Source organism: Dipodomys ordii, unplaced genomic scaffold (assembly GCF_000151885.1).
Source record: "Dipodomys ordii isolate 6190 unplaced genomic scaffold, Dord_2.0 Scaffold13, whole genome shotgun sequence".
In the NCBI taxonomy this organism is placed as follows: domain Eukaryota; kingdom Metazoa; phylum Chordata; class Mammalia; order Rodentia; family Heteromyidae; genus Dipodomys; species Dipodomys ordii.
Window position 1 is genome coordinate 23242686 of NW_012267229.1, and position 22999 is coordinate 23265684.

Genomic DNA, 22999 nt, shown 5'->3' on the forward strand with positions numbered 1-22999 from the left:
CTTAAGATACAACCAGGCTGGGAGATGTCACCTGGCCTTAAGATTGTGTAATTCTTGGAAGTCTAAAGTGTTATAGTGTCTCCTCTGTCCTGTTGCTGTTCATGATAGTCTACAGCACTTTTTCCTCATGAGATTCTCTTTTTCAAGATAGATAGTATTTTTTTTAGGCCAACTTTAATATTGGTGCATCTTTCTGAGGGCGAGACTGGACAGCCAGGCCAGCATCCACCCCTAGTTTAGGAGTTGTTGGGACAACACCCAACCAGAGGTCAGAAGGGGCCTACCTACCTAGTTGCGGGAGGATAACCAGCATCCCTAAGAAACAAGGTGAAATACCGGTCCATTGTGGACCAGTATTTAATAAAACAGCCTTACACTATGCAGGTTGAGGCTGCAAGAAGATGGTCAGTTCAGGCCACCTTGGCCTTGCTCTGTGGTTCCCATTCAGGTTGAGTCGTGAGTGTAATGGCTTAGTCTCTGGAGGTGGGGGGGGGGGGACCTTGGCAATGTCACTACCAGTGTCAAGGCCTCGCCTTAGTGGTCCCAAATCACAAAGCTGTTTCCATGCTGGTGCAAGAAGGGTGGAAACAGGCCGGCTTGAGGAACAAAGCTTGTCTGAATGCAGGATTGAAATATTGGGTATAGCTAGGGGCGCCAGTGCCTGACGCCTGTCATCCTAGTTGCCCAGGAGGCTGAGATTTGAGGATGGCATCCCAAAGCCAGCCAGTTCATCCCCCAGAAAACCGGAAGTGGTGTTGCCGTGGCTCAGTGTTAGATGGGTAGATCCACTATCCTTGAGCGAAAGAGCTCAGGACCAACGCCCAGGTCTTGAGTTCAAGTCCCACAATCCACCAAAAACAAAAATCTGTGAAGAAACTCCGAAACCTGAGGTCCCACTTGGAATATTCCCACTTGATGTGAAGCCAAAATCTAGACCAGACCAGACCAGGCCAGAGGGAGTCGTCCGTATTACACAGATCTAGGAAAGCAATGCGTGGTGTGGCTTTCCACCCGTGGGGTCCCAGCCTCCGCCCCTCCGAGCCGCTCCACCCTGCCCCAGGCCTGGTCACTGGAGGCGCTGGCCACCTGTTCCTTGGCGAGGGCTGAGGGCGCGCAGGTGGGTGGGGGCGGACGCCGCGCCCGCGATTGGCTGCGGGGCCCCCGGGGCTGTAAAGGGAAGGAGCCGGCTGCCGCGCCAGGCAAGGCGGCAGGGAGAGCCCAGCGCCCAGGCTCGCCAGGCCCTGGGCTCCCGGCCCCCTGCCCACCATGCACGCCGGAGGCCAGGGCTACCCGCTCGCCTCGCTCTACGTGGGCGACCTGCACCCCGACGTGAACGAAGCCATGCTCTACGAGACGTTCTCGCCCGCAGGCCCCATCCTGTCCATCCGCGTGTGCCGTGACGTGGCCACCCGGCGCTCGCTGGGCTATGCCTACATCAACTTCCAGCAGCCGGCGGACGGTGAGCGGGGGCCTGAGCCTGGCAGAGGCAGAGGCACTTAGGGCTCCAGCCATAGATACAGGGCGCTGGAAGTCACAGGGCTCCTTGGGGGGGGGGGGGAGAGGGGGAGAAGCGGTGATTGCTGCGTGGTTTCCTGGCATTGCTTCTCTTCGTAGAGAAGAGAAAATGAGGCCAAGTGAAAATAGCTAAGGGCTTTGGGGCCAAGCAGATCTAGGATAGAAACCTAGCTAGCAGCTGTGTGATGTTGGCCAAGTTAGTTAACCATTCTGAGCTCATTTGCCTTTCTGGAAATTGAGTGCTTTCTTTACAAGTGAATTGAGAGGCCTGGCACAGTAGCTCATAGTTGTAATCCTCCCCACTAAGGAAGTGAAGATCGTGTGGATAGAGGTTCCAAGGAAGGTCCTAGCAATTAAAAAAAAAAAGGAACCTATTGGAAAAATAATGCAAAAGGGGTTGGAGTAGAGTGCCCGCATAGCTATGGAGTGAATGGTCGAGAGTTTGAAAGATTCATAGCACCTGGTGAGGGAGACCAAGGCAACACAGCTGGAGAGTAGGGTGAGCCTTGGGCCCTTACCTTCCAGTATTAGAGCCTTGGCTCCCCCTTACCAAACTCTGAAAAGCCATTTCTGAGCTGCTCCGAGCTCATGGGGTTGACTAGAGCTTGATCAGCTGGGCATGTCTATGCTTCAGTTGACAGTGAAGATAAAGGTTCAGAGCCCTAGGTTTTTCTGACGTTCTGCTACTATATGTGAATTTATATAAAAGCGTCCCTGGCACCTCTTTATCTGTAAAATGGGACACAGCTTTATTCCCAAAAGCAGGAATGGAGAACTGGTTATCTGTGGAGTATCATTTGGCACATTGCAAGCATTCTTAAATGACAATCTAAGAAAAGTGATAGTCATTGTAACACTCCACAAATATAAGCAAAAATTGCCTGGTCCAGTCAGGCAGAGGTAGGGCTCACCTGTAATACTAGCACACAGGAGTCTGAGGCAAGAGGATCATGAGTTTGATACTAACCCAGGCTCCATAGGGAGACTGTTTCTGAAACAACAACAAAAGCCAGTCAAGACTAAAACAGCAGCAACAAAAAACAAGAGGTCTGGGAAAGTGGATCAGTGGTACAGCGCTTGCCTTGCATGCATGAGGCCCTGGGTTCAATTCCTCAGTACCACATAAGCAAAAAGAAAAAAAAGCTGGAAGTGGCGCTGTGGCTTAAGTGGTAGAGTGCTAGCCTTGACCTGAAGAGCTGAGGGACAGCGCCCAGGCCCAGAGTTCAGGCCCCACGACCGGACCCCCCCCCCAAAAAAAAAAACAAAACAATAAAAAGAACCATGGCCACTTAATTCCAGGTCTCTAGGTGGTTCCCTGAGTTGGGGATTTACTGAATTAACACTGGATTCCAGGACACTTTTTGCTCCTCTTTGCTTTACCCCATTTCCTGCATCTTGCTTAGTCTCTCTGCAGGCCCCGTGAGTGCAATAGGACCTGACCCAGTTCATGGATGGGAGAACTGAACAGCAGAGAAGTGTTTTGCCCTTGGCCGCTTATGCTAGCACTGGACGTCAAGGCCTGCTCTACCACCCTCTACCAATCCCCTCCAAGTCACCAAAGCAGAGGGGACAGCATGTAGTGTGTCAAGAGGGTGGGCAAAGCTGCTGTTTTCAGATACATTGTTATCCACCAAAAACCTACTATAAGTTGAGCACTAGTGGGGAGGAAAGTGTGATATTATCTCCAATTAACTACGAAAAAGCTGGAAGTGGAGGTGTGGTTCAAGTGGTAGAGCATGAGCCTTGAGCAAAAAAATAAAAAATCTATGAGCTGGGTGCTAGTGGCTCATACCTGTAATCCTACCTATTAAAGAGGCTGAGATCTGAGGGTCAGGGTTCAAAGCCAGCCCAGACAGAAAAGTCAGTAAAACCCTTGTCTCCAATTAACTACCTAAAAACTGGAAGTGGAGCTATGTGTGGCTCAAAGTGGTAGAGTGCTAGTCTTGAGCACAAAAGATCAGGGACAGTGCCTAGGCCCTAAGTTTAAGCCCCATAACCAACTGACTATATGAGGATGAGGGCTTGGAGAGGTGGCTTTCCCCCAAGCCAAACCATCCTAGATCAAACCTCAGCTCTATTAGTGCCTCTGAGGTTTAATTTCCTCAAACTGCTGTTAGCCTCTTGTCATATGGGTCCCTCCTTTATATTCTCATTTACTCCATTGGTTACGGAGGACAGAATAAATGGGTTCCGTCACTGACCTCTCACCTTTCCCAGCTTGTTTTCCCATCTGTAACATGGGGATAGGGATCCATGCCCTTGTGGCTATGGTAAGCCGTCCTAGAAAGGTGAGAGACGCACCAAACGCATTAATTCACATGAACTTCCAGGTTCCTCTCTCCTGTGAGGCCCAGACAATAGCTTTCCATTTTTGTTTTTGTGCAGATACTGAGGCTTGAACTAAGGTTCCGGGCAGTCTCTTAGCTTTTTTTGCTCAAATCTGGCATTCTACTACTTGAGCCACAGCTCCACTTTCTGCTTTTTTAAGTGTTTAATTAGAGATAAGTCTCACAGACTTTTCCTTCCTAGGCTGGTTTTGAACTGTAGTCCTCAGATCTCAGCCTCTTGAGTAGCTAGAATTATAGGAAGCATAAGCCACCAGGGCCTGGCTTGCTTGCTTTTTTCCTCCTTCCCTCCTTCCTTCCAATTTGTTTCCTTCCCTCCCTCCCTCCCTCCCTCCCTCCCTTCCTTCCTTCCTTCCTCCTATCTCTTTTTGTTCCTAATTAGGCATTATGTAAATTTAAGGTCAGAAAATTCCCTTAAATTGCCCCTTTTCTCTCCTTCTGCCCAGCGGAACGGGCATTGGACACTATGAACTTTGAGGTGATCCAGGGTCAACCCATTCGAATCATGTGGTCCCATCGAGACCCAGGGCTTCGAAAGTCAGGTGTGGGCAACATCTTCATCAAGAACCTGGAGGATTCGATTGACAACAAGGCTTTGTATGACACCTTCTCTACCTTTGGGAATATCCTCTCTTGCAAGGTGGGTATGACTCTTTGGGGGAAAGTTTGCCAAATGCTCGTGTGTTAAAGGGATGGCCAGCATCACTTCACTTTTACAGTTTGGCTTGAGATAGAGCAAGTGGTTAACCAGTAGCTAGCTATTCTTTCCGTTTTCTCTTGCTGGATCTATCAGAAGTTACCTGCATATGGGTCAACCCATAGTGAAACTACCTCAAACTCATGACTGTCAACAACCATCATTGGTTATTGGTTTGGCTTAACGTAGTGGGAAGTTCTTCTGACTGGGCTCTCTGAGGCTGGTAGAAACCCTCAGGGATATAGGTAGCAGGGGCTGATCATTAGCTAGAACATCTGGGCTTCCTTCTACCAGCAGGCTAGCTCAGGCCATTCTTATGACAATGGCAGATCTCAGATGACAGGTTTTCTGAGATTTTAATTGAAAACTGACACCCCATCACTTCTGCTGTTCTGTTGGTCAAAGCAAGTCACAAGACCAGCCCATACCCAGAAAGAGGGGGGCGGGTAATGCAGTAGAAATATAGGGTGAAACCATGCATCAGTGGCTCACAGCTATAACCCCAACTACTCAGGAGACAGACCTGAGGATCAAGGTTGGAAGCCAGCCCAGGCAGACACATCTTGCTTTTTTAATTTGTTGGTCATGGGGTTTGAACTCTGGGCCTGGGTGCTGTCCCTCAGCTCTTCAGCTCAAGGGGAGTGCTCTACCACTTGAGCCACAGCACCACTTCTGGTTTTCTGAGTGGTTTATTAGAGATAAGAGTCTCACGGCCCTGGCCGGGGCTGGGAAGGTGGCTCAGTGGTAGAGTGCTTGCCTTGCATGCATGAGACCCTGGGTTCGATTCTTCAGCACCACATAAGCAGGGAAAAAACTGGAAGTGGTGCTGTGGCTCAAGTGGTAGAGCGCTTGCCTAGAGCTGAAGAGCTCAGGGACAGCGCCCAGGCCCTGAGTTCAGGCCCCAACCGAACCCCCCCCCCCAAAAAAAAAAGTCTCATGGATGGCTTTGAACCTCGATCCTTAGATCTCAGCCTCCTGAGCAGCAAGGATTACAGGTATGAGCCACCGGCACCGGGCTTCACATCTTGCTTTTGAGGGTTATGTATGCTAAGTACTCACTCTACCACTGATATACCTCCCAGCCCCACCCCCACCCCCACATCTTGTTTTTAAATTTTTTCTTATGCTATTAAGAGTAGTGGTCTTGCTCTTAATCATTGTTGTATTTTCAGTATCAAAAGTAGACATGACAGCCAGGTGCTGGTGACTCATGCCTGTAATCCTAGCTACTCAGACGTTTCATCTTGAGAGGTTTAGGGTGTTTCTAGGCTTCTAGTTTTCTGTTTGAACTAGGATGCAGTTATGGGGGTTGGGCTAATCCTTGTTTTAGGAAGACAGTTAACGCTGGTCTATGGTGCAGATAAAATCTGGATTTCTTCTGAGGGGTCTTTCCTTCCTTTCTCTGATACCTAAGCAAGGGAATTGATCTCCAAATTTCAACTCCCCATCTCTGAAATGGGACAGACATAAGATTCTTTTGTTGTTGTTGTTGTTTGTTTTTGGAGATTGTGCTAATAATCACCACAAAATGCCTGGTGCACGCTTGACAAGTACCCTACCTCTGAGCCACACCCCAGCTCCTATGCACATAACGGAGGTGCGTGTGCTGCCTTTATGACCTTGCTATCCTGTTGAATGTACTCTGTGCTTCCTCCCCATGAACCAGGTGGTGTGCAACGAGCATGGCTCCCGGGGCTTCGGCTTTGTGCACTTTGAGACCCACGAGGCTGCGCAGCAGGCCATCAGCACCATGAATGGGATGCTGCTCAATGACCGCAAAGTGTGAGTGGCTGGGTCTGGGGAAGGGGCCAAGGCCGAAGGGACAGACTTATCAGTAATTAGCAATGACACTGCTGCCACCAGCAAACGGGCTAGCCCTGGGCAGCAATCTTCTTGCTCAAATGGTGACTCTCGTGGATTTTTTTCCTCTCAGTTCTCTTCTCTCTTTTTCCTTCTCTCTCCTCATTTCTCAGTGATGCCGAGACTCTCATGGATTCTCTTTCCTTGTGTAAAAAATGAAGCTCGCTCATCAGCAGACAGTATGTCCCCTCTGTGTTTTCTCAGTATGGCTATACATTTTCGTTCCCAAACCTTCCATGCTATTCCATGGGACTTGGGCGCAGAAAGCAAAGTAGGCATGACCTGTTTAGGCTGCCAAAGGTCAGTCTTCTCCCCTCTATTCAGATGGAAAAACTGAGGTACAGATACTGGAAGAACCTGCTTCTGCTCTTCTCTGTCAGTACCAGAGGTTGAACTCAGGGCCTCATATTTGTTCAGCTTATTGCTTGTCCAGTGCTCTGCCACTGAAGCCATCTCCAGTCCAGCTTTTTTGATGGTTATTTTGGAGATGGAATCTTGTAGACTTTTCTGACAAGCTGTATTTGAATTGAGATCCACCAGATCTCAACCTCCTGAGTAGCTAAGACTACAGAAATAGGCCACTGGCACCCAACTATTTCACTTTTTCTTTTTTACTTTTACCTTTTCCTTTTCTTTCTTTTTTGGGGGTAGAGGGTAGGGGCTTGAACTCAGGGCCTAGGCACTGTTTCTGAGTTCTTTTGCTCAAGGCTAGCACTCTACCACTTTGAGCCACAGCATCACTGCAGGTTTTCTGGCGGTTAATTGGAGATAAGAGCCTCACAGACTTTCCTGCCCAGGCTGGCTTTGAATCACAATCCTCAGATCTCAACCTCCTGAGTAGCTAGGATTATACACGTGAACCACCAGGGCCTGATGGTTTCTTCACTTTTTTTGTCAGTTGTGAAGCTTGGATTCTGGGCCTGCGTGTTGTCCCTGAGCTCTTCAGCTCAAGGCTAGCACTCTACTACTTGAACCACAGTACCACTTCCGGCTTTTTCTGTGTAAGTGGTACTAAGGAATCAAACCCAGGGCCTCATGCGCTGGGAGAAAGCTGGGCCCAGGTGTGAGCCACTGAGCCACCTTCCCAGCCCTTTCTTCACCTTTTGAACAATCCAGGGCCCCTGTACCAATTCAACAAGAGGCAAGAAGGGTGAAAACTCCTGTAACTTTTGTTACATGTACTATGGTTATTGCCCAAATTTCTTTCTTTTTATGAGACAGGAGTTGGCTAGATGGCCCAGATAGGCCTCAAACTTGTGTCTATCTTGCCTCAGTTTCCTGAGTGCTAGGGTTACTAGTGAGTACTGCCATGTCTGAACTCACCTGAATTTCATTTTATTTATTTGATATATATTAAATTAATGGATTTTAGCCAGGTGCCAGGGGCTCACACCTGTAATCCTAGCTACTCAGGAGGCTGAGATCTGAGGATTACAGTTCAGAGCCAGCCCAGGCAGGAAAGTCTAATTGTCTCCAATTAGCGACCAGAAAACCGAAGTGGCACTGTGGCTCAAATAGTAGTGTGCTCACCTTGAGCTGCAGAGCTCAGGGACAGTGCCCAGGCCTAGAGTTCAAGCCCCATGACTGACAAAAAAATAAAAATTAAAAATAATAGGTTTCATTATGACACTTCAATACATTCATATAATGTACTTTGATCTTATATGCTTTTTTTTTTTTCAGGCTAGGCATGGTGGTATATGCCTTTAGCTGAGAAGCTGAGGCAGGAGAATTGCTTGAGCCTAGGAAATGAAGGCCACAGCCTGAGCAACATGCCAGGCTCTAGTCTGTTAAAAAGGGAGAGAGGGGCTGGGAAGGTGGCTCAGTGGTAGAGTGCTTGCCTTGCACGCATGAGGGCTTGAGTTTGATTCCTCAGCACCACATAAGCAGAAAAAGTTGGAAGTGGCACTGTGGCTCAAGTGGTAGAGCACTAGCCTTGAGCTGAAGAGCTGAGGGACAGCACCCAGGTCCAGAGTCCAGGCCCTACAACCGACCAAAAAAAATAAATAAATAAAAAGGGAGAGAAAGCTGGGCGCCAGTGGTTCACATCTGTAATCCTAGCTACTCAAGGAGACTGTGATCTGAGGATCAAAATTCAAAGCCAGCCCAGGCAGGAAAGTCAGTGAGACTCTTATCTCCAATTAACCACCAGAAAACTGGAAGTGGTGCTGTGGCCCAAGAGGAAGAGCACCTTGACCTGAAGAGCTCAGGGACAGTTCCTAGGCCCAGAGTTCAAGCCCCACAACCAACCCCCCCCCCCGAAAAAAATAAAAAATTGAAAGAGAAGTTGGTGCTTTCCTCCATGTATTATGTGAACTTGGAGATTCTAGTTCTTTAATTAATGTTGTATTCAATTTCAGTCCACTCCCTAGAATGACACTGGCATTAATGGTGTTTAACTGATTCACCCCTGCTTCTCCAGCTTACCTAGTATATGTTAAATGAATAAGCAAGGCCCCTTCATGAGTTTGATTCCAGTTTTGCAGGAATAAGCACTGAAGCTCAGAGAGGCTAAGTAACTTGCCCAGGATGACACAGCTATACATCTGCAGAGTAAGGATTCAAACTCTTTTCTGAATCTCAAGTTCACGCTCTCATCTCCTGTGGTCACAGCCACCTTGTGTAGTAGTATTTCTGTGTGTATTCATTCACCTGAACAACGTCTTCTGAACCTTATGTAAGGGAAAAGGATATTCAGTCTAGGACTGTCTAGTCTAATCTCTCTGTTCTCCCGGTGAGAGATATGGAGAACAGTGATTGGCTCAAGTAGTCCAGGGCAGGGCAGGCTCAGGCAGGGGTGGAGGGGAGGCTGTGGACTGGCAGCTGCCTACCCTGTCAGTGCATCCACAGCTTCGTTGGCCACTTCAAGTCTCGACGGGAACGGGAGGCAGAGCTGGGAGCTCAGGCCCTGGAGTTCACCAACATCTATGTGAAGAATCTCCATCCAGACATGGATGAGCAGGGCTTGGAGGATCTTTTCTCCCAGTTTGGTGAGTGTGATATATCTATTTCCTAAAGGGGGACTGTATCCACTATGGCTCTTCCTCCACACCCAGATCTGGTGGGGGGGGGGACAGGGAGGGGCGGTGGAGACACGTCCTGAGACTCCTTGCGGTCTATGGAAAGGGAAGGCAGCACCCTGGGGCTTCCATACCTCCCCATTGAGCCAGATCCGCCCTTTCCAGGAAAGATGGTGAGTGTGAAAGTGATGAGGAACAGCAGCGGCCAGTCCAGGGGCTTTGGCTTTGTCAACTTTGAGAAGCACGAGGAAGCCCAGAAGGTAGTACCGCCCTCATGGCTCTGAGCCAGGACTGGAAAGATGGGATAGCAGGAGTGGGCCTCAAGATGCTCATGGAGGGGAGGGAGGTCTCTTCTCTCTGGGTCGCGTGCGGTGGGCGAGATAAGCAAGGTCTTTACAGCTTGTGATGCGGAGGCCTAAGGCTTCATCCTTCCTTGCCTGCTTCTAACACTTGAGATGTAAAAAACTAAATATTTAGGTAGAGAACTTAAAGTTACTGCTGGGTGTTGGTGGCTCACGCATGTAATCTTAGCTACTCAGGAGGCTGAGATCTGAGGATCAGGTTCAAAGCTGGCCTGAGCAGAAAAGTCCAAGAGACTCTTATCTCCAATAAACCATTAAGAAAACCGGAAGTGGTGCTGTGGCTCAAGTGGTAGAGCGCACACCTTGAGCTAAAGAGCTCAGGGATAGTGCCCAGGCCCAGAGTTTTGTCAACCCATGACTGACAAAAAAAAAAAAAGTTACTACTACTACTACTATTACTGCTAGTACTAAAGCTTGAATTTAGAGCCTGGGTGCTGTCCCTTAGCTTTTTCACTCAAGTCTGGGACTAGTGAACTTTCTTGCCTAAGCCGGCTTTGAATCTCAACTCCCAAGTCTCTTGAGTAGGTAGGATTACATGTATGAGCCACTAGAGCCAGGCAAAAGTCTCCATTATGTGTAAAATAGTCACTAACGAACTAAACACTTAAGAAATCTGTTTCCCTTTCACCTAACATCAGCAGAAAATCTTAACCACTGAGTCACTATATGCTTGGGTCTGATTTCTGCTAATTTTTTGTAGATAAGCCAGTAAAAACCCAGTCAAGTATGAATGGATTACAGAGAGAAGGTTCTCATCCTGTAAACCATGCAGAAGTTAATGCCACCAACCTTCAAACCTAGCAGGATTAGGCCAGTTATCTAAAAAGAAAATCAACAGGGTTAATATTCACCTGCTTCTAAGAAACTTAATGAAGGCCCTTGTGGGTAACATGCTTTTGTGCTATGAAATATGCCATCCAGTGAAGGATGCTGTTTACATTACTATCATTTTTGGAACAATTAACACTTGCTGCTTTGTTTGTACTATCTATGAGTAGTTTCTGTAAGAACCTTTTGGGCTTTTGTTTTGTTGTTGCTTTGCCAGTCCTGGGCTTGAACTCGGGGCCTGGGCTCTGTCCCTGAGCCTCTCTGTGCTCAAGGCTAGCACTCTAGCACTTGAGCCACAGTGCCACTTGGGGCTTTTTCTCTTTATGTGGTACTGCGGAATCGAACCCAGGGCTTCATGCATGCTAAGCAAGCACTCTACTACTAAACAACATTCTCAGCTCTGTAAGAACCTTTTGTAATAGCCTTCATATTTTTAGAATCACAGAATAATGGGGGGGCATAGATGTCTCACACACTCCCTACACGTGCATAGCCTCCCCATTACAAGCACCCCCTCCAAAGTACTACATTTGTTACAACTGATGATTCTATCTCAATACAATCATCATCTGGAGCCCATAGTCTATACCAGGAGTTACTTGGAACATGATGTACGTTGGACTAAAGTGTAAGGACCCACCATTATAGTACCACGCTAAGTATTTTCTTACCTCTAAAAAAAGTCTGTGATTGGTGGTCACTCACCTCTGTAATCTCAGCTACTCAGGAGGCTGAGATCTGAGGATCGTGGTTCAAAGCCAGCCCAGGTAGGAAATTCTATGAGACTCTAATCTCATTTAACCACATACACAAAAAAGCCAGACATGCAACTGTGGCTCCAGTAGTAGAGTGCTACCCCTGAAGAGACAAAAAGGCTCAGGGTCAATGTTCAAGCCCCAGGACTGGCGCGCGCGACACACACGCACTCTCTCTCTCTCTCTCTCTTTGTTCAGCATTTCCTGACTTTAACCTTGACCTACTACTGATCATTTTACTGGCCTCATAGTTCTGCTTTTTCCAGAATGTTAGGCAGTTGAAGTTACATGCTATGTAGCTTTTCTCCACTTTTCATTAAGTATTATGAATTTCAAATATGAAAATATTAGTTGCATATCAGTGGCTCATACCTATAATTCTAGCTACTCAGGAACTAAGATCCAAAGGATTGTAGTTCAAAGCCAAGTCTGGACAGAAGCATTGTGAGATTCCATCTTCAAAGTAACTAGCAAAAAAAGGCAGGCTGGAGGTGTGGCTCAGGTGGTATACTGCCCTTCTAGCAAGCAAGCCTAGCAAGCAAGAGGCCTATGAGTTGAAACCCTGGTATTTAAATATATTTAAAATTTAAATCTGGAAAACTAAAAAATTCAATTTTTAAAAAAAGGGCTGGGAATGTGGCTTAGTGGTAGAGTGCTTTCCTAGCATACATGAAGCCTTTGGTTCAGTTCCTTAGTACCAAATAAATGGAAAAGCCCGAAGTGGCACTGTGGTGCAAGTGATAGAGTATTAGCCTTGAGCAAAAAAAGCTCAGGGACAGTACCCCAGGCTCTGAGTTCAAGCCCCAGGACTGGAAAAAAACATTAGAGTCCTGATAAAAAGTTTAAGGCCCAAAGTTTACTCTGGACATTTTTTTTTTCCCAGCCACATTGCCAGCCCAGAACTTATTTTTTTTAACTGAATAAGAAAATGCTTATATAAAAAGAAAAACAGTGAAAGAAAGTAGTAAAAGAAACTCTCCATTTAAAGAGAGAACTTAAGAGTCCCTAGTTTGTTTTGTGGTGCTGGGGCTTGAACCTAGGACTTTGTTGTATACTAGTCAAGCACTCTACCACTGAGCCACATCCCCAGCCCCATGTTGTACTTTAAATGGCCTTTCTCCTGACTTAAATTATTATCAACTAGCAAGACCAGCCTGGTTTGCAGGTGGCCTCCTCTAGGTTTATAACACAGTCCTGGAAATCAGGGCCACATCTGGATAGTTACTGTTCTCTCTCCAGGCTGTGGACCACATGAACAGCCAGGAGGTGAGCGGGCGGCTGCTGTACGTGGGCCGTGCCCAGAAGAGGGCAGAGCGGCAGAATGAGCTCAAACGCAAGTTTGAGCAGATGAAGCAGGATCGGCAGAACCGTTACCAGGTGAGGCCTGGTCTCCTGGTTGTCCACTGCATCTGTATGAAGGAGGCAGAGGGGGGCCCCGAGTATGACTCCTTCGAGTATGACTCCTTCTCGCCATGTTACTTCTAGGAACCTGACTCTGGCAGGAGGAGTCAGGTGAGCACTGCGATGGTCTCCGCTGCCTGGCTCATAACAGCGGAGAAGTGCACAAGCCAATCACAGGGGCCTGGCCAAAGATTGTTGGTCTTTAGAGCCAGCCTTGTTGGGGGCTTATTGGCACCCTTCATCCCAGTACCTGTTACATCCTCCAATCACGAACAACCAAAGTGCCCTGTGTATTTCCAGACTGAGAATAATGGAGCCAACCATCTTACATCTAAAAATTACATATTTCTCTCTCTCCTAGTTTTTTTCCCTCCCTCTCAAGGCTAGCCTTCTACCATTTGAGCTACAGTGCCACCTCCAGCTTTTTGCTGGTTAATTGGAGATAAGAGTCTCATGGGCTTTCTGGCCCAGGCTGGCTTTGAACCACAATCCTCAGATCTTAGCCTCCTGAGTAGCCAAGATTATAGGCATGAGCCACTGGCACCCTTCCCCCATATTCAGTAGTTCAATGAGAGGCAGCTTTCCTCCTCCCTCGAAGGACATTCTCTGCAGTATCTAAATGTTCCCACATTTTGTGGGTAGAGGCCCCGGTTACTGACAAGACAACTTCAGCAACAACAAGGAAGTCTCAGTCTGCACACAGAGTCTGTTGCACACACACCCTTGGGCTCAGGGATACTGGGAGGATGAAACCAAAGTCTTAGAAATGCCTGTCTTTCAGTAGTGAGGAACCTGGCTGAGGATAGACTGCCTAAGTTAATCCTGGTTCTGGCCAGTGGCAATGAACTTAACCTGTTTATACTTTTTTTTTTTTTTTTGGTCAGTTGTGGGGCTTGAACTCAGGGCCTGGGTGCTGTCCCTGAGCCTTCTTGTGTTCAAAGCTAGCACTCCCTTCCTCCAGGGTGTGAACCTATATGTGAAGAACCTGGATGACTCCATCACTGATGAGAAGCTGAGGAAAGTGTTCTCTCCCTATGGAGTGATTACCAGTGCCAAGGTGAGGGACCAACCCAGGGAGCAAGGCTTCCCTTCATCCTCTTACTGCCTCTCTGAGAACCCCAGCCTCTTGCCTGGCTTCTGGAGAATTTGTGGCTGAGCTCCCCTTAGGGAGCTTGCAGTACATCTGCAGCCTTGTCTTGGTTGGTAGGGAAGTGGATACAATCCAGTTATAGAACTGGACCCAGGATGTACTGTAATGTTGGTTCATTTAATAAACATTTATTGAGTGCCTACTGTATACCAGCTTCCAGAAATCTATGCATCAATATTTCTATGGACTTTTGCTATCTGGTCTTGGCCAGTAACAAATCCCTTCTGGGCCTCAGTTTCCCCATCAAAATTTGATTGCATTACTCTTTTCTCATTTGTCCGTAGTGGTTATTCCCAACCCTAAGAGGCACCTAAGATGAGATAATGGCTATTCTACTCAATAAAATGACCCTGCTAGAGTATTAGCTTTGCAGCTTCATTTGTGTTGGGCTTACTTTTTATTTTTATTTTTGCCAGTCCTGGGGCTTGAACTCAGGGCCTCAGCACTGTCCCTAAGATTGTTTTGCTCAAGGATAGCACTCTACCACTTGAGCCACAGCACCACTTCTGGCTTTTTCTGTTTATGTGATACTGAGGAATCAAACCCAGCCCAGGCAGGACAGGTTTTCTGGTGGTTAGTCGGAGATGACTCTGATAAATGTTCCTGCCTGGGCTGGCTTTGAACCTTGATCCTCAGATCTCAGCTTCCTGAGGAGCTAGGATTACAGGCATGAGCCACCAGAACCTGGCTAACTGTATTGTTTTTGCTACATTACATTTCAACTATATTGAAATACAATCCTACCAGGTATACCTATAATCAGCAACTCTAGAGTCCTCTAAGATAGGGGGGATTGTGTTTTGAGGCCAGCTTGAGCAAAAGTTCAAAAGAACCTCATCTTAACCTCTAAGAACTGGGTCTAGTGGTGTACACCTGTTATTCCAGCTAGGTGGGAAATGTAAATAGGAGGATCGTGATCTAGGTTGATCCAGGCAAAAAGCAACCCTATTTCAAAACCAATGAAAGCTAAAAGGGCTAGCAATGCGGCTGAAGTGGTAGAGTAATTGTGTAGCAAGTACAAGCCCTGAGTTTAAATCCTAGTGCTTCCCAAAAAAACCAAAGAAATATAACATCATAATTCAAAAGTGATAGTATGTGCTTCATTACTAATGCATTAAACTAAACATATCAAAGTGGCAATTAGTATAAAAATGATATTTAAAGCTAATGATACAACATGGAAAATTTGATTTCTCTTCTTGATAAATACTGCTGCTTCCTTCCCCCGCCCCTTTCCATATTTGTTCTAAAAGGGAATGCTCATGTGAAAATAAAGATGTCAGTTTTGCCCATAAGTCCACAGACCCTGAATTCTATCCTTTATAGTCTGAGGGTCCTCAGCTATAGTGAGCACTGGTTGAGAGTCACTGTGATGGAAAGTTCAAGAGATCTAGTCCTCACAGGACATCACCCTAAATGAGGTTCAAAATACAATGTGGATCTGATCCTGGATGAGAAAAGAGAACATTAATCCAAAGGGTGACAATTGAATGAAGGCTGGAATTCAGAGATAGCCATCCAGTGATGAGGAGCTAATATTTTAAAGGCATTGTGTCAGTGCTAAGGTACCATCAATGACAGATAATACCCCTAGTTAACATTAGGGGTGGCTGAGTAAAAGCTACACAGCTATTCTTACTGTTTTTGTAACTTTTCTGAGTCCTCTGGCCCTGTGCCTTGCTGAGGTATTAGCATACTGTGACAAATGCAATTGTAGGCCCTGGTATGTATGAGCCACATGGGTGACCCTGGATGTCAGTCCTGTATCTTTTCTTTCTTTCCTGGGAAGTACGACCCGCAGGCATGTGAAGCTTCTGGTACACAGTAGGCCTCAGTAAGTGTGGGGTGGATGGTTTGTCTGTTAAAAAGCTTCTTGTGGAGGCCTACTGGGTGCTGGGCAGGGGAGGAGGGGAGCATGGCCCAGAAGTTTGCCACCCCCAGCAACCCTTGTCTTGTCTTGCTTTTAGGTGATGACAGAGGGTAGCCACAGCAAGGGGTTTGGCTTTGTGTGTTTTTCCTCTCCAGAAGAGGCGACAAAGGCCGTGACAGAGATGAATGGACGCATCGTGGGCAGCAAGCCACTGTATGTGGCACTGGCCCAACGCAAAGAGGAGAGGAAGGCCATCCTGACCAACCAGTACATGCAGCGCCTCTCCACCGTACAGGCCCTGGACCGCCCCCTTTTAGGGTCCTTTCAGCAGCCCAGCTACTTTCTGCCCGCTGTGCCCCAGGTGACAGTTTGCCCACAGCTCCTGCCATGACCTTTCCCCCACGACAGTCAGGAAGAGCAGGAAGATAGAGTTTCACAGGCCAATGTAGGCTCTGCTGAACATTCCTAAGGCAGACCGTTCCAAGCTCTTAACTTTCCTCATCTGGAAATGGGGTCAGTCTTGGTGAGATTCCTGAATGGTATAAAGAAAAAGACTGTAGTCAAATAAGTTTGGGAGATGTGGGATTAAACGAAAGCAGCAAACTTTTTTGTTTTTAAACTATGCACTGTCCATCCTAACATGCTCCTGTCTAGTATGGAGCTCCCAATGAGTGTAGAGCTGGTGGCATTTCCTCAGCTTAGATGCTATTAACAATTCCCCTGGCAATTCATGCTCTAATGAACATGGTTTCTTTAGGAAAGGCCTCCTGTGATTTGGGGGAAGTAGAAAGATAGATGCCATTGTAGGCCACCCGGCTGGTAACGTTCCCTCCCTTTCTAGCTGATCCTAAGCTCAGCACATATTGGGGTACAGTGATACTTTTTGTTTCTTTTTATCTAGGTCACTGTGCTAGACCTGCTAAGGACCAAGGGTTGAAAATCAGTCTTTCTCTAAGGGGTTCGAGGCTAATGAGAATTTATGAGATGGGAGGAAGGAGCCTTTCCTGCTGGCTTTATTTATTAACCTGTTCTTTGGAAGGGCTTGGTAGTTCTTGCTGTGGTCATCCCTGAGTGGATGCAGGGTGCCCCCTGCTCCCGTGCCAACTTCCTCATTCTAGGTCCTCCTCTCCCACGCAGCCTCCAGCCCAGGCGGCATATTATGGCTCTAGCTCCATGACCCCTATCCAGGCTACCCCCAGGTGGACGGCCCAGCCACAGAGACCTTCATGTGAGTCACCCAAGCCCCTTCTGCCCTCAGCCCCGAGAGGCAGTGTGTAGCACAAGGGTCAAAGCTGGCTTTGCCACTTCCCAGCATTGACCACTTTGCCTTGCTTCCTAATTTGGATTTGAATATGTTGTGAAGCTGCAGGCACTGTGGGGAGCCTACAAGAGATGTGTACTGTGGCCATTATCAGTTGACTCCGGACTAGAAAGTCTTACAAAATGGAGAAAGTAACACTCCTTGGTATTGCAATTCACAATCACTTAAAACTCTTGAGGCCAAGGTGAATGATCAGGGTACTTCGGCGCCTTGGGGCTCTGGGTACACAGGAGTTATTTTTGTCATTTGTAGATTTACATCCCCCCCCCTCCCTCTGGGGCCTTTAGGGCAGCATACAACCCTGTTTACCTCTTGTCCCCCACCTTTTCTCCATTTTTATGTCACAAGTTGTCTACCCTCCAGCTGCCTCAGTGGTCCAGCCACCAGGCACGCTTCAGCGCTCCCGGGCCCAAGTCAGCAGTGCCAGGCGGGCGTCTGCCCAGGTTCCACGCCCAGTGCCCCACACCCAGAGAGTGGGTGAGTGTGGGTGGGACCAAAGGAATTGGGATGTGAGGAGGGTGAAGCAAGGTCTGGGTGTCTCCAGGGTTGACCCTAGAGAAGAGTTACAACTGACCTTTACAATGACCTTCCTTGCCCTCTTGGTGAGCTAAACCAGCTTTGGAGGTGGTGTGTGTAGTGTAGCAGTTGGTTTGACCTCTTAACTCCTGGGACTTCACTCATTCTGTGACCCTTGCAGACTATTTCTGATTACCTAATCCTTACAGTGAAAAAAAAAGAATATGTCCAATTGGTTGTGAGGATTAGTGAATTGACTTAGCCTTAGGTAAGTATTGCAACTGTTGTTGACAAGGGGTATGCCCTGCAAGGCAAGCACATCTGTTCTGTCACCAAGTGGATCTTCACATCTGTGTGCTGGGGATTCTGCATGAGTCAGTCAGTCCTTGGCCTTGGTTGTGATCAGTCCCTGACATTCATGATTATTAATTGTGGTAAAATACACCTAAAATTTACTCTAAACTATTTTTTGAGGTGCACGCAGCTCAATATCATGCATTCTTTCCCCATCATTCATCTCTAGAACTTGGTCTTTGCAGAACTGAAATTCTGTACCCATTAAGCCAGAACTCCACACCCCATAGCCACTAGCAACCACCATTCTACTTTGCATCTGTGACTTTCACTGCAGTAGTTTACTTCATATAGTTGGAATCATACAGAATTTGTCCATCTTTTTTTTTTTTTTGGCCAGTCCTTGGGTTTGAACTTAGAGCCTGGGCCGTGTCCCTGAACTTTTGTTCAAGGCTAGCACTCTACCACTTGAACCACAGTGCCACTTTCAGCTTTTTCTGTTTATGTAGTCCTGAGGAATCAAACCCAGGGTTTCATGCATGCTAGGCAAGCACTGTACCACTAAGCCATATTCCCAGCCCAGGATTTGTCCTTCTGTGACTGGCTTATTTCACTTAGCACAATGTCCTTAAGATTCATTTATGCTGTAGCACATCAAGTTGAATAATCTGTTGTCTGTATGGACCAATTTTGTTTGTCCATCTGTGGATGGAACAACAACATTTGGGTTGCTTCCTGTAGACTACGGTAAATCCTCCAACTTTGAGCCTGGTGTATTTCAGTTCTTGCTTTCAATTCATTTCAATACATAACCAGAAATGGAATAGATAATGCAGTAGTTCAGTTTGTGTGTATATGTGTGTGTGCGCACACGCATGCGTGCGTGCATGCTGGTAGTTGGATTTGAATTCCTAGTCTGGGCATTGTTCCTTTACCTTTTTTTCTCAAGGCTGGTACTCTACCACCAGGGCCACAGCTCAGGTTTTAATTTGGAGTGTTTAATCAGAAATAAGGAGAGTCTTATGGACTTTCTTGCTCAGGCTGGCTTTGAACTTTGATTCTCAAGGTATCAGCCTCCTGAATTCCAGATGTGATGTTATTTTTTTCCAGCCAACATTGGAACCCAGACCACAGGCTCTAGAAGAACAGGCTGTTGTACACCAGGCCGGCCTCTCCTGCCATACAAATGTTCCTCAGCTATGCACAATGCCTGTGGGGTAAGGCTACCTGCTTCTTCTGGCTTTTGGGGAATCATGGCTTAGAGCTTTAGCTAAGGTGTTGGTTCTCTGGGCCTTGCTTTTCTCTATTTTCTTGGCTTGTAAAGCTTTTGGTTAAGTCAGGAAGAGATCACACTTACAGAAGGAAAAAGAGCCAGTGTCACATTTCAGTTACTAATAACTTTTTGCTTTGCCTAGGTTATTACCAAAATTAATTTGAACTTTCCTAGTATTTATTGAGCATCAAAGAAAGGTATTCTAAGAATATGCTGAGTATTAGACGCGATTAATGTTCAAAACAGAACAAAAAAATCCCCACTGGAATAAAATGAAAGCCTACATAGAACCAAAAATTCCTGTTGGAATAAAATGAAAGGTGGCTGCTATATTTTTATCTTCTTGCCCCCCCAAAAGGTCTCAAACTGTCTGCACTGTCATACAGTCTATAGTATTTCAATGTACCTAGTTTGAACTATTTCTTTTCCTTCTTTCCTTCCAGCTGGTTGTGAACACCAGAGATAAGGGGGTAGAGCTGCTCCCGTGTGAGCCACCTACAAGTTAATGGCTAATGAACCTAAGTTACACCCCCGTGTATCTGGAAAAGTGCTTTATTGAGCACAAAATGATGAGCAATACATGGCTTTCATTTGGCAATGCTTATCCAGGGCCTTTATAGGTTCAAAATACACTTAAATTAGTATTCTAACCCATGCTATACTACTTGACCAGACCTAGATCCCTGCTCCTCCAGAGCCTTCCTTCCTGGAGGCTTTGTTCATCTGACAGCATCATTTGAGGTCTTTTCAATCCATGTAGTTAAAAGAGGTGTCCCTGGCACCCTGTGCAGGTCCAGGAGCCTGCCGTGTATGTCCCTGGCCAGGAGCCCCTGACTGCGTCCATGCTGGCTGCAGCGCCCCTGCACGAGCAAAAACAGATGATTGGTGAGTGGGCTGGCTCTCCTACATGGGGACAAGAAGAGGAGGGCTGGGAGCTGGCTGACTTTCCAGGAGCACCTGAGGTGAGGACAAGCCAGCTCTGTCTCTTGATGGAGCTGCTGGGTGACTTTCCCCATGTTCCTTCTACTGCATAGGCTACTGTCCTCCTGTCTTTAAATACTGGCTAGACCAATAGTTCCAAGGCTTTTCCCAGTCTGCTGTTCTGATTCTAACATAGATGGGAGAGGTCAGGGCCAGGAGGAATCTGTGGCCTTGAGTTTCTGCTAGGAAATGGCCTAGAGGTGGGAAATAGTTTGAACTGGGTTAAGTTCCAGTGGTTTCCAATGGACTCTGAACCCCCACTGGGCATGTTCATCTTCAGTTCAAGTCTGTGATACGTCTTGCCACTAACGGAATGAGCAGGTTTGCCTGCTGGCAGGTTGGCCACTTTGATGGCCGTCAGCTCTCCAGAATCTCCACTGCCAGTCTTCATTTATTTCCCCACCTTAGTTATTAGGTTTGGTCACTTCAACACTAGAGAAAAAATGGAAATATGCTTAAGAAAGGCCTTTGCAATTCTCCACGAACACCTTCCTCATGCATAGACTCTTCCCCTTGAAGAGTTCATTTTAGCAGGCCCTTTGTACATTGCTGAGATGGGTTGACACCAACACTGGGCATGGTTGCTAGAAATACTGATAGTAGAAATTGAATCTATTCCATGTTTGTCTCTTCATCCCTCCACACAATCTCATGTTCAGTATTATATCCTGCCTAGAATCTGAGTGTCCAGTGAGAACTGTTTCTTGCAAATGAACAAATGTAGTCTTTTAAACAGCAATTGACATTGTGTTGCAGATCACTTTACACATAATAGCAAATTTGATTCTTCAAACTGCCCTCTGAGAACACAGATAGGTCCATAGCCCAACTCCAGGTACTGCTCCCCGGACATGAGGATGAAACTTAGGTGTGTGCGTTAAGCCATCAACTTGTAGGTTGTTCACGCAGGGGAGCGACTCTACCCCCTCATCTATGATGTTCATAACCAGCTGGCTGGCAAAATCACGGGCATGCTGCTGGAGATCGACAATTCGGAGCTGCTGCTTATGCTGGAGTCTCCAGAGTCCCTCAAGGCCAAGGTCGGTGGAGAATGGGCAGCCTGACAGCTAAGGACAAGAGTGTCTAGGAGATGAGCCAGGCAGTGACACATGCCTGTAATCTCCGCTACTCAGGAGGCTAAGATCTGAGGATCACAGTTTGAAGGCAACTTAGGAAAGTCCATGAGACTCTTATGAAATGGAGCTGCGGCTTAAGTGGTAGAGCACTAGCCTTAAGCAAAATGAAGCTCAGAGACAATACCCAGTCCCTGAACTCAAGACCAAAAAAAAGTGTTTAGGACAATTGAATTTGATCTTGCTGACTTCTCTTTTTATGCCAGTCCTAGGCCCAACTCAGGGTCTGGGTGTACTCTTCTAAAGTTTTCTTTTTGTTTTTTGTTCAAGGCTAGCACGCTATCACTTGAAGCACAGCTCCACTTCTGGTTTTTTGGTAGTTAAAGTGAAAATAAGAGTTTCAGTCTTTCCTACCTGGGCTGGCCTTGATCCTCAATCCTCAGATCTTAGCCTCTTAAGTAGCTAGGATTACAGGGTGAGCCACCAGTGCCCACCTAATCATGCTGAACCTTGAGTAGGAGGGCCTTCATTAGGGTTTACTAATACAGTCACTGCACAGGCAAGGTCTGGAATAAGGAGCCTATTTCCCCAGTGTACCTCTATCTTGAGAACATGAAATGGGCCATGGGATCTTGTAAGCAGCAGTGGAAGACTCCACAAATCCTTCATCAAGTTACGATGGGGGGAGGTCACAGCTCTCAAGCTTCTGTGGGGGCAGCTGCACTAAGTTTTTCCCACTTGTGTCTTACAGATTGAAGAGGCGGTGGCAGTCCTGCACACGCACCAGGCCATGGAGCCACTAAAGGCATACACAAACTGAAAACAGGTTGACTGGGAGTGAGGAACTGGGACAGAAGAGGTGAATCCAGAAGCTGTAGAGAAATGGCCGGAGGCTGCCTCTCAGCTTATTGCTGGCTTTGAAGTGCCAAGGAGGTGAGGGACAGAGGCTTATAGATGACACACTGACCTGTGACTGCAATGGTAGTGAAGGCACTCTTGTGCCCTCTCCGCTGCCTGGCGTCATGCAGAATGGGTTGGGCTTTCCCTGGGAACTGTCTGGTTCTATTCCGAAGGCCTGGCCTAGACCACTGCTTACCTTCTTACCTGAAGACTGGGTGTCTTCCATACTTTAGAAGTATGTATTCCCCTCCCCTCCTTTTCACTCTCAGAAAATGGAACCCTAACTTCCCTGGCTGCTACAAGTACAGCATTTCCTGATCACAGCTCTAAGGCCCTGAAAATGATAACTTATTTCCTGATTGTTCTGTATCTGTACTTGAGCTTGGGCTATGGAAGGCAGGCCACTTTCCCACTGACCACTTTTTGCTTTGTGTATTAAAAGTGCTGCAAAATCTATCTTACCTCCTAAAAGGCTTTCTTGTGCCACAGGGAGGTGGAGACGGAGCAAAGGCTCTACTTTGTCGGGTTTGAGCTTTGACTCTAAGGATCAGAACTCCAAAAGCACACTGATATATACTGTTGTGTATTCAACAACAGACCTGTAGGAAACTGGGCTGCACTATCATGAAGCAGACAGAGAAAACGAACTAAAGCTAGAGGTGCCTACATTTGAAGTGTAATGTTTCTGCAGAATTGTACACCCTGTGAAGCAGGTAAACGCCCTAGGAGCAAGCGACTGCTGCCAGAATGTGTTTGGGTATTTTACTCTAGGTCAAGGGTTCCTTCCCCTATAGGGAATGGGGAAGTATCTCAAGGTTATTTGAGGCTGGACAGTGGC

The 22999-nt window shown here is 47.0% G+C and overlaps 1 protein-coding gene across 2 annotated transcripts; it reads left to right on the forward strand.

Moving 5' to 3' along the window:
- The first annotated feature begins 1266 nt into the window (after window positions 1–1266).
- On the forward strand, window positions 1267–22617 carry Pabpc1l (poly(A) binding protein, cytoplasmic 1-like). 2 transcript variants are annotated; one of them, XM_013010787.1, is made up of 14 exons: window positions 1267–1459; window positions 4307–4500; window positions 6224–6339; window positions 9268–9407; window positions 9603–9697; window positions 12622–12759; window positions 13745–13840; window positions 15901–16164; window positions 16941–17031; window positions 17473–17601; window positions 19045–19151; window positions 19999–20092; window positions 21098–21228; window positions 22013–22617. In XM_013010787.1, exons 1-14 carry the CDS (start codon window positions 1267–1269, stop codon window positions 22079–22081), a joined length of 1857 nt encoding a protein of 618 aa, XP_012866241.1. In that variant the 3' UTR covers window positions 22082–22617. The 2 variants fall into 2 exon arrangements, with proteins under 2 accessions (XP_012866241.1, XP_012866243.1); XM_013010789.1 differs by having other exon boundaries at window positions 17488–17601.
- The last annotated feature ends 382 nt before the right edge of the window (window positions 22618–22999 follow it).

Bases quoted from the DNA above. Each gene is read 5' to 3' on its own strand.
- Pabpc1l (XM_013010787.1), top strand. From the start codon at position 1,267: ATGCACGCCGGAGGCCAGGGCTACCCGCTCGCCTCGCTCTACGTGGGC. The intron at 6,340-9,267 runs GTGAGTGGCTGG...GTGCATCCACAG, and splicing joins CTGCTCAATGACCGCAAAGT to CTTCGTTGGCCACTTCAAGT. The intron at 19,152-19,998 runs GTAAGGCTACCT...CACCCTGTGCAG, and splicing joins CTATGCACAATGCCTGTGGG to GTCCAGGAGCCTGCCGTGTA.